Source organism: Henckelia pumila, chromosome 1 (assembly GCF_033568475.1).
Source record: "Henckelia pumila isolate YLH828 chromosome 1, ASM3356847v2, whole genome shotgun sequence".
In the NCBI taxonomy this organism is placed as follows: Eukaryota; Viridiplantae; Streptophyta; class Magnoliopsida; order Lamiales; family Gesneriaceae; genus Henckelia; species Henckelia pumila.
This window is the reverse complement of record NC_133120.1, coordinates 158988695-159000681: the sequence shown is the minus strand read 5'-3', so window position 1 is coordinate 159000681 and position 11987 is coordinate 158988695. Positions and strand designations below refer to the sequence as shown.

The 11987-nt window shown below is 35.2% G+C and overlaps 1 protein-coding gene and 1 long non-coding RNA gene across 2 annotated transcripts; both read left to right on the top strand.

Moving 5' to 3' along the window:
* The first annotated feature begins 837 nt into the window (after nt 1–837).
* On the top strand, nt 838–3633 carry LOC140874313 (putative calcium-transporting ATPase 13, plasma membrane-type). Its single transcript, XM_073277589.1, has one exon. It carries the CDS (start codon nt 838–840, stop codon nt 3631–3633), a length of 2796 nt encoding a protein of 931 aa, XP_073133690.1.
* Nucleotides 3634–4056: 423 nt separating this feature from the next.
* Nucleotides 4057–5128, top strand: LOC140888415 (uncharacterized). Its single transcript, XR_012152091.1, has 3 exons — nt 4057–4191; nt 4344–4396; nt 4709–5128. It is a non-coding gene; the product is annotated as an uncharacterized lncRNA (long non-coding RNA).
* Nucleotides 5129–11987: the final 6859 nt, after the last annotated feature.

The following is an 11987-nucleotide window of genomic DNA, read 5'->3' as shown; positions in this document are numbered from 1 at the left end:
CAATATTACATGCAATCCCTTATTTTTCGGAGATTTGTTCAGTAAATTTATCAAATCATTTTTTTTAGAGAAATTTTTCAAATCATTATTTACTTATTTATTTATTTATTTATATTTATATTATTAAAAAATATGAGGGGAAGACTATAACTCAAGTATCCGTTAATTAATTGGTAAGACAGGTGAGACTAATTGGACTACAAGCCCGATCTCCTCAAATCATGATTTTAAAAAATTATTGAAATATATTAAAATGATTTTAGTAGAATCAAATGAAATAAAAGATATGAGACAATTGAAGAACCAAGGAAAGTTGCTAGAGTTTATAATAGAATTGTTAGAAACAAGAGACTTGGAGTTAAAATATGTCTGGAATTTGAACAAAATGAAGCCCATACAATTCTTTTTTTAAAAAAAAAAAGTTTATCATTCATTCAATAGGAATCAGTGTGGAAATATGTGAAGATAGATACATCGGAAGTGAGTCCACAAAATCAACAATAAGATTAGCATTAAGAGCATGTGAGGCCCATGAAATTTATAAGAAAATTCTTGGATAATTTTGAAAAAAAAAAAAAAATTTAGACAGTGGCCCATCTGCAAATCTAAGGTCGTAGCTACAAAAATAAGCAGTTGGGCCCAACATTAATGGGGTGTGCAAGTAGCGGTTGCCCATTATCCACAATTTATTATTTTCGGAGGGCCCAACATCAATTCTATGTACATTCGGAAAACAACATTTTGCAAATTGCAAGTAGCATGTTGTTCGTGTTGATATTGCAGAAATGAAAAATTTCAAAGGAACTTTCAAAGAACTCGTCTTTCGCATAGATAATCATGGAAAGGCTCCGTAGGCTCTCTTTTGTGATCGTGTGGATGCCAACAGACAGCAGCTCTCCGTTCAACAACGTCGACAAGGAAAAGCTGAAGCAACTCGCAAAGAGCAAGAATCATGAGATGTTGAGGGAGCTTGGAGGTGTTGATGGAATCATTTTGTCACTCAAGACGCATGCCGGTTACGGAATTCGTGGAGATGATGCTGATCTGCGCAACCGGATTGACTTTTTTGCATCCAACACTTGTGGAAGTACTAGAGATGTTTGCTATCAGTACTTATTGGCCATGTTACGCAGATTCAAAAAGATTTCGTTTCTTTTCCTATGTGCATGTTCTGTGTATCTTATTATAGTCGGAATCATCTTGTACGGGTGGGAAGATGGATGGCAAGACGGGACGTATGGCTTTGTCTTTTCCTTATTCTTATCTGTGATATCTTCGACCATTGAAAAAGGAGTTGGGGCTTATTTCGACAAGGCAATAAAAGGAAGCCAATTAGTAATAGTTTTGAGGAATGGTGTTAAACATCAGATTCCTGTCTCAAGCCTTCTGGTGGGAGATATTGTTCTATTGACAAAGTGGGACAGGATTCCAGCTGATGGGCTTCTCTTGGAGGCATCTGGAGGATATCAGTCATTGAAATCGGGCGAATCCCAAGATAGGGAGATTGTGGAAACTACTTATTCCGATCCATTCTTGCGAGCTGGAGCCAAAGTGGGGGAAGGGCAAGTTAAAATGATGGTTACTAGTAGTGTTGTGGGGACGAACACTAGTGGCATCATTGAGAAGACAAAGTTAAGAGTTCAAATCGATTATCTTGTCAGATCAGTGGAAATAATGAAATGGCTTCTTGCAATGAGCTCCATCCTAATTTCAGTTTCCCGTTATGCGGCTGGGAGAGCAGAAGATGATCAAGGGTATTCGCTCTTTGATCGTGGAAGAACAAGTACTCTTGAAGTCTCGTATGCGATTGTGGAGTATGTTGTTGCGGCTGGTGTAATTTTCATGGCTATGGATGCCAAGAGCTTTTCTTGGGCTTTGAAGGTTTGTTTCTCTCATGCCATTAATATGATGGCGGCTTCCGATGTTATTGTCCGGAACCTTCCTTCTTGGGAGAAAATAGGAGTTGGTATGGCTACCATAAACGTGACTGATCATGAACTCAGTGCCTTGAACCGGTTGATGATTTCAAATTTTCTATTTGTCCCGCAAATGACCGCAAACAAGGAAGTTTCATCTCACGTTTCTCCCGACGTTCTTCAATTGCTTCGCCAGGGAATTGGTTTAAACACGACAGGAATTTCTAACCACGCACAACACAAGTGCGGGACTAAGTTCTTGGGAAGTCCTAGTGAGAGAGCGTTTTTATCTGAAGCAGATCTTGAATCAAACATGGATTGGGAGAAGCTGATGAATGACTGTGCCATTGTCAAAGTCGAAAACTTGGAGAATCAAGTTAGAGTCATTTTGGTGAAAAAGGATGATTCTTTTCTTGAGCATAGAAGAGGACCTGCTGAAGTGATCCTAGCAATGTGTTTGGGCTATTACGACGATGCGGGAATCCAACATACTCTAGACGAAGATACCAGAAGTTTACTTGAGCAGAAACTTCAAAGCATCAACTCTGATAGCAGGGCGCAAACCATCGCTCTTGCATTTAGACAGCAGGTTCCTAACGGAGAGTTGAAAGACGATTCGAACTCGGACAAGAATGAGGATTGCTACAATCTATTGGGATTTGTGGTTTTGAAGGAGATAGTGCAAGATGTTGTCCAAAAGGAGAATTTTGATGATGTAGCTGAACTCCGCCAAACAGAGATGAATTCAGATGCTACTAATCTTGAGACGACGGCACCATCAGAATCAATCTCTGTGGGTATACAAGGAGATGAAACAACGGGGACTTCAGATATCATGATCTTGGATAGAAAAATCCCCACATCTTTGATTTTAACGTGGTCTAAAGGTATTTTACACAACACACGATCATTTACACAATTCCAGCTCACTCTAATGTCCACCAGCATAGCCGATGCCTTTGTTCGCTTGGTGTTGCCAGTAAAAACATCAGGAGTGAACAAGGCACTAGGATATCAAGTGGTTCAACAGACATGGGTGAGTACAGGAATGGGTTTTATCGCTGTTATAACTTTCGGACGGCAGAAGCACCGACGACCCAGCTCGGTTACTCTGCCACAGCAACCAGTACCAGAAGATGGCAAGATTTGGATCTTGACTGGCTACATGTTAAGGAACATAATGACTCAATCTGCGTATCAAATAATAGCCTTCGGCGTGCTACAATTCAAAGGGACCATTTTTGGCTTCGCTGATGAAGCATTGGACGCAACAACTTTTGTGGTACCGATATTCCTCCAAGTTCTTAACATGATCAGTGCAAGGAAGATCGAGGAAAAGAACATATTTTCGGGCATACGGCCGCGGTTCATTGGGCTTGTAGCCGGGCTCATGGTGGTGCCTTTTGTGTTGGTCGAAATTCTTGCAAGAATTGGGTATTTTGAGAGATTGGATGGGAAACAATGGGCAATATGCATTGCAATTGCGATGGTTTCTTGGCCTTTCGGCCTTGCTGCCAAATTTGTTCCTGTTGGCTTCTTTGCTATTTTGGTCCACCTCGTCGCTGTGCCGATGATGGCCGTTGCCAACAGACTGGTGGATCTGTGGAACTGGATCAAATCAGTGGTTTCCAATATAATCCGTTATGGATATGACATGTACATCCAAGGAGACACGTTAGATTATATATCGCATTTGAACTATACCAAATGCATTTAATTATATAATATTAAACTGAATGTGTAACTCAGCCTGTAACATTCTCCCATAATTTTATATGTAAAAATAAATTCCAAAAAAAACTAAGATTATGTTTGAAAATATACATTAAAATATGTAATTATTATTATTATTATTATTATTATTTTGAAGTCTATCTCGTGTTATTTAAGTTAGTACATAGTACCATATTTGATTTTATAACAATCTTTTGCTATTTATTACATTTAAGCATTGCATACAAACTGAATGGTGTCTTGGTCTTGTTTTTCCAAACCCAAAAATGCTCTTCCACCCACCCACCACGTTCAATTTACTTACTTCCTTTCCTTCCGAATTACTGATTGTGCATAGGGCGTTGCTCTCTTTTTTTTCCTTCTTCATTGATGTTTTCATTTTCTCCTCTCTCCTGTTGACCCATATGTTTCTCTAAAAAAAAAAAAAAAAATCAAAACATCAAATTCTCTCCAATCGAACAATCTCAAATCAAGCATAGTTTTGTTTCTTCTTTCGCTTTGAAAAAGTATTCCACCTAGAATTTTTACATCAATCTCTCAGGTTTGGCCTTCTTCTTTGACTTTCTTAAACATGGGACCGTTGTGTTTTATATTTTCTCTAATCCGTAATCGATTCATCACAATCTATGCGTGTTCAAGATTAATTGACGAAATCAGGACACGACGTTGATTGATCGTTTTCCTTTCTCTCAGATCATGGTCGAAAAGTATTTTCACCAAGCTTTTTTACAATTTAATCTCTCCAGGTTTGCAAGCCTTCGAGCCCGTTTGCTTTTCATAGACTTTTTTTAAAAAAATAAAAGTTTTTTTAATCTTTAATTTTGAACTTTTGAAAAAACTCTATTTTTAAATTAAAAAATGCTTTTTAGCACTAAAAAACTAATCTAAACACAATACAAATTAGTAAAAAAATGATTTTTTTGTTTGGCTTCTGATACCGATCGGGGCCTTCTTCTTTTCTTTTCTTAAACATCGTTCTGTTTTATAATTTATTTACTCCGTAATTGATTCATCGCAATCTGTGCATGTTCAAGAATTGACGATTAATTTCTCTACAGGTTCATACCTCAAGCTTTGAAATCCTTCTTATTCGATTTTCTTTTAACATACGAGGCCTTTACTCGGTAATCGATTCATCACAATCTTCTGCCTGGCTTTTTTTTATTTTTTTATGATCATGTTTGTTGTAAACTTTTTTTTCTTTTAGGACAACATTAAAAAATTACTCACGTGACAGAATTTTCCCTCAGTAAATTACTCAATGTTTGCAACCTCTAAAAATAATTGATTATGGATATTCAGTTCACAAATTTGTGAAGAAAATCTCCATAATCACTAATTTTTAGAGGTTGCAAACACTACCCAATATATTTTTGGCTTATAATTGTTGCGTATGATTCATAATTTGGGATTTCATATAATATTAACTTCCTATTTGTTACATTTTCCATTTTCATGAGCATGTTGTTTAATATTTCTTCATTATGGTGTTTAATTTGTGTTCAACATTAAAATATATTGATGAGATTTTGTGACTTTCTACCTTTTTTTAGTCTTTCTTCACATTTTCTTTGAATTTTTTAATATCTTTAGATGATTTACATTGAATTAAAGTTATTTTCATTTTCTCTATTTAAGATATTTTGGAAAAGACGATGTTCTGTCATTTAATTTGCTAGAAAATCATAAGTTCAACTTCCACATACTTATTTTGTTATATTTTAGTCATAAGTGCAGGTTTAATACTATTTATTTGCACTAATTTCATTTAAGGTTGTTTGTGTTTGTACAGAGAACTTGTCAATGCACAACGATTATAAGAGGTTGTGAAACAATATTAAATTTGCGTTTTGAAGAGTAGAGATTCTTTAGAGCTTACAAATATTTATAACTTAGAATCTAGAATATTAATTTCGACCATTTAGTGTTGGTGGTGTTGTATTTATTTTTTTGGAAATGATTATTATGAAAAATTCATAGTGTTTATTTTAGATATGGTTTTTTGAAAAATTTTAATTGATGGAAAATTATGTCAATTTTCTTGTGTTATCAATAATTATGTCGTTGCAATCGTGAGGCAAGATACACTTATTATTTTAGGTCTTTTTCAATCTCAGCAGATTTTTACACAATATTCATGTACAACGTCGCACACGTATCGCGTGTGCCTCGATTGCTAGTTCCTATAAATTTTATAGTCTTAGAATCTCAATCCGATAATAATTTTGCTTACACAAAAACTCTTGTGAGAACTACTCGCGATATAAATTTGTGAAAAAGATCTCTTAGATACTCAATTCATGAAAAATTATTTTTTTTCATGTCGAAAGTATTTCTTTTCATTCCAGTTATGGAACAGGTCTGCTAATTTCAGCACATAGATCTGTGAGACTGTCTCTCAAAATACATACTCTTGTTTTTATGTGCTATTTTGAATATTTTTATTTATTGAATGATTTAAACAAATCTGAATTTAGAATTTCTTTCTTAAATATTAAACATACAAATTAAAAGAAAGAAGTTTTTTTTAAAAATAATTCAGTTTTGGTAAAATTTATCATTTATTATTGAATTTATTTGGAAGTAATTATTATTAGAACTTTATTTAAACTATAAATATTTAAATTTTTTTCGATCCATATCATTTGACCTGACCCATAAAAAGATATCACTTTTTGTGATACGGTCTCTGATTTGACTTGACCTAGCCCATGAAAAGTATTAGTTTTTACTTTTTATGACAAAAGTATTACTTTTTATTGTAAATACAAGTTTTGTCGATCTGAATTATATATATATATATATATACACACACACGTAAGACCGTTTTATATAGACCTAATTTTAAAGTAGAGGATCTTCAGTTTACATATGTTACGATTGCAGTCAAAATTTTGTAGAAGAACTATTTTATTTGATTTTCTTCACATTCAAGATTTCTTAAAATAAATATTTGATTGTGATTTTATTTATTTCATTATTGTAGGACCGAGCGTTTGTCACTCAATAGCTGATGGTAATGGTGCAACTCAAATATTTTAAACCGCACAGCAGCTTAAGCGTCATGGTTCAATTGCTCTATCCAACAGGGACAATTATTGCACCCCAACAATTTCCCTCCAAATAATTACACTCCTTACAATCAATGGGAATCAAACTCGTGACCTTGTCTCTGATACCAATTGTAGGACCGAGCCCTTGTCGCTTTACCAAAAGCTATAGCTGGTGGTAATAATAAAAGTCAAATCTTTTAAACCGCATAACAGTCCAAGCGTCTTGATTCGATTGCTCTAACCAGCAGAAATAATTATTGCACCCAACAATTATCATATAACGGTGAACGCATTTTATTTTCCCTAATTATATAAGAAACTAAAAGAAGAGACGAATTGAAATAATGACATATTATCATATACTAGTTACAAAAACGTTTACGCCCGAGTAAATTATATAAGACATGTCTCTTTTTTAGATCACTCATTGTTTATGCCAAAAGTATTATTTTATGATTTTAGTGTATTTTCTTCTCGCAAGTGCACTGTGAGACCTCGTTTTTAAACATATATTCTCGAATAAAACAATCACTAAACATACAAGAAGCAAGATGAAACGCAAATAAAAAAATTTATTTTTCTTGTGAACAGTGTCTCGCTCGATCGTTAACTTCTTATCAATTAAGCGAGCAAATCTCCGCTCAACATCTCCAGTGCTTCTCGCTCGATCTGTAAAAAGTTACTGATCGAGCGAGAAAAGTGCTGCCTCGAAGGGTGAGGACTCCTCGCTCGATCGGTAACTTTCCACCAATCGAGCGAGCCCAAATCTGAACTCAGCAAACAGATTTCTCAATTTAAAACTCCATTCCAAACTCCATTCAATACATAAAGAGGTATAAATTACATTCAACGACAACATTCAATCCTCAATATTCGAATATTTGATACAACAAACATCAAACAAGTTCGAGTTCTAAATATGCTCTCAAAACATAAACTAGATTGACATGTTTTTCAACTTCTAAATAGAATCCCACTTCGATTCCTTAATATCGATCTATCCCTGACGTTTCTGACTCGATCTTGTCCCACCTGTCACCAAGTACACATACAAAACAAAGAAACAGTTGGATAACTCCGGTGAGAATAATATTCCCAGTAAAAGAAATATAACATGCAATAACAAGTAATATATCAATAACATGATATAAAGACAACATATTCAATGTTAAGACGAATGAAATGCATGTCTTTAAAATCGGGATATCAACTTTGATGATCGAAGGAATTTCTGCTATTCTTTTGGGATACCGAGGATGAGATCACGCAACTACTCACCGACTCTCCCGATCGAGGTGGTGTCACGTATATTCATCCTCTAGACTTTGGTGCAACTATAAGGAGTATGCTGACACTAGATGAACTTCTACAACCCAGGCCACTCGAATATAGCCCCCAAAACGTCTAAACTAAAAGGGTCGTTCAGCCCGCAAAAATCAAAGATTTAGGCTCGAGATGAATGCATATAGAAAACGCAAAGCATTAAACCATAATTCAATTAATAACAAGAGTTCAATCAACAAAATACAAGTTTCCCACTCTAGAACAAGTATTGATGCAAGTATGTGATTTAGGGGAAACTCAAGAACCATCTATCTTGAGTGTTCTATCCCACTTAAGCGATGTCTTCTTATAACTTTGCGATTCAAATGCTCCAACTCTGAATAAGCTACAATAAGAGATTTATATCAAATTCTATTTCAACCAATAATTCAAACGATCAAGGTAAAACTCTTTACCGTTCTTCGACAATTCGAATTCTGCTAACTTTGGGCTCAACAATCTTCAAACCAATCAGTACGGAGGCAATAGAGGATCAACAACGACAAAAAAACCCAAACTAACACGGTTCAATCAATTCAACTCAAACGATAACCCAAAACTCAAACCGGCGGCATAACGGCTATATTCTGATCAACCGAAAGCATAGATAGCAGTATAACATCGAAACCAACTCATACCAATACCAAATCATCTATAACAATTCAATACCAACAAATCACAAAACTCCATATTTCAAAATATGCCTAAAAAATCATAACAATTCCGAACGACGTTCTTTTTCTGATCCGACTGAGAATAAACGATAAGAGCTAGTTCAAGAACATCATACTAAAAAAGAATTGAATTCCAACTACATCCAAAAAATACAATAACTGGTCGAAGAAATACTTGCGATAGAACGAAGCTCTTGTTGCCGGGATCGCAAAACTAACTTCGGATTTAAATTCTACCGGGAGGATCGATCGAAAACCGAAGATCAAAAGCTTGAAGATGGCGTTTCTTCTTCTTCAATGGAGGATGGCGTGTTGGAGGAGTAGAAGGGAGAAGGTATAAATTGAAGACCAAGTCAACAAGTCCAAGATATTATAACAAATTCCATTTTTGCATTTTAGTCCCTGAAAATTTCGAAAATTGCAAAACAACCCCTGATCAATAATAACTCGGCCCTCGAATACTATAATCTCCGATTATCTCAAATAAATTCAATTAAGATAAATTTGGGGTGTTACAATTCTCCCCCTCTAAGAATAGATTTCGTCTTCGAAATCAATTTGAATCAATCACATAAGATAGAATTAAGAACTCACATCATCAGAATAACTCTTGAAATCGCTGTCTAATGTCAGATTCTGTCTCCCAAGTCGCTTCCTCGACTCCGTGATGGCTCCACTGAACTTTCACTAAAGGAATCGACTTGGTTCTGAGCTGCTTCTCCTTTCGGTCAAGGTTCCGAATCGATCGCTCAAAGTAGCTTAGAGTCTCGTCAAGCTCGGCCTCGTCAGGCTGAAGAATATGAGAAGGGTCTAGATGATATTTTCGCAACTTAGAGACGTGAAAAACGTCGTGAATATCAGATAAAGATGGAGGGCTCGGGTCGCTAATTCAATTCATAGGGCACTTAATGACTAAGTCATAATTAAACCAAGTTCAAAGCATGAAAGACCAAATTTTGTTTTTAAAAAAATAATGCACCTCGCTCGATCGATCAACATCAACCGATCGAGCAAGCAAAAATATGAAACTCTCGGTTTTGAAAATAACAGGTCTCGCTCGATCGGTCAAAAGCAACCAATCGAGCGAGCATACCCTGCTCGACAATATGCAGATTTCTGTGCTGTCAAAATCTGTTCCAAACTTCATATACCAATTCTAGACATGTTATATCATCAAGAACAAGTTTAGGACAAGAAGGTTTACATGTATACTCAACTAAAAATACTCATGAATGCTAGAAATATACAAGTTTAGTTCCAAATTCCAAGTACAACGTTTATTCACTACTTAGAAACATAAACATGCTAAACTTGTTCAACACAACATGTTTGACAGCATTTCAACATCTAGACCCGAGTCCACACGTGTTAAATCTCTCTCCCAAGCTATCAAGGCCGTCTCTGACCAGCTCCTGCCCCATCTATTACCATTCACATATACAAAACAAGACAATAATCGGATAAACTCCGGTGAAAAATCATTCCCAGTATAAACGATATATACATGCGATATCAATAATATCAATTCAAGATATAAATAAAAACGATAAGAGCTTCGTAAATAAACTTCAATCATCGAGATGTTTTAAGCCAATCACGGCCTCAAGATTCACATCTGAACCTCGGTACCAAGATTCGTATACGATTTTTGATATGGATATATCCGATCTTCTCATATCGTAATCGATTCGATGATAAGCTAATATCAATTAAAATCAAAGATCCACTACCTGTGATGGATCAACAACTCAAAGTTTAAATCAAGAACATATAAAAGATCAAGTATGTGATTTTCTCTGGGAAGACTCAAGATTCATCAACCTCGAGTATCAAATTCCATTTTCATTCGATACCAATTTATACCTTTTCAATCTCTCGGTTCTAAATGCTTCAAATTGGAAAACCTATCGTCAAGAACACATATCAAATTCTGCTCCAAGTCATGACAAATCATACTAACTTCAAACCTTGATCAAATCTTCACCGATTAAAATTGAAGTTCTCGAGTCGATATCCTTTAATACTAATCTGAAAGAAAGGATATATATGCTACAAACATCAGCAACAATCCAAATAACACTTCAACTCAATCACAAGAGATCAAAACCGCATCAAATCGTAAATCGGCGGCATAACGACTGAAAACCGGTAACCGAAACAATATCAAACTCATTATATCAATCATATATACTTCAAACCAACATATATCAATAAGATATCATAAACATCTCAGCATATCAAAAACATATAGGTTCGAACATAGCTGAAAAACCATAAGAAACACAAACAATCTATGTTCTTCGATCCGGTTTCGAATATATAAGATATACAAGCTCAAAAAAACACCAATTCATGATCAAAACCTGATTCCTCCCAACATAAGTTTCAAAATCAAGGAATCATAGAGAAACTTACGTCACTTCAAATCTCTCTAAGAGAGGATTCCAAAACTTTATTCAAAATTAAAATCGAACGACCGGATCAAAAGATATGAAAGTTTGAAAATGAAATGACAATAAGAAGATGAGGTTCTTGCTTGATGCTGCTGAAAAAATCTCACAAATCTGATGGAAAGATGCACATACACGTATAAATATATTTAACAGCCATGTGTCCTCCACTTGACTCAGAATTTGCACTTTGGCCCCTCAAGTTTCCACTATTTGAAATTCAGTCCCCGAAAACTCAAAATAATTCAATTTCAATCCTAAATAATTTAATAATATTAGAATTTAATTCTAAATTCCAAATATTCCCAAATTAAATAGTCTCAGATTAAAATTAAATAATTTCGGGGCTTTACAATTCTCCTCCTCTAAGACACGATTTCGTCCTCTAAATCTCAATAAATGTGTATGCACATAAATACTGAAATAAGGAAAAACAGAATAAGACTCACATCAATGGAAAAGTTCTGGAAATCTCTGTCTCATATCTTCTTCAGCTTCCCAAGTATCCTCTTCAACTCCATGTCGACTCCACTGAATCTTCACCAGTGGAATGGTCTTAGTTCGGAGTTGTTTTTCTTTTCGATCAAGTATCTGAATAGGCCGCTCAAAATAGCTAAGAGTATCATCAAGCTCAACTTCATCAGGTTGCAAGATATGAGATTCATCAGGCTGATATTTTCGAAGCATAGAGACATGGAATACATCATGAATACTAGACAAAGATGGAGGAAGAGCGAGTCGATAAGCAAGATCGCCTATCTTCTCGAGAATCTCGTACGGACCAATAAATCGTGGAGATAACTTCCCTCGCTTGCCAAATCTAACTGTGCCACGGAA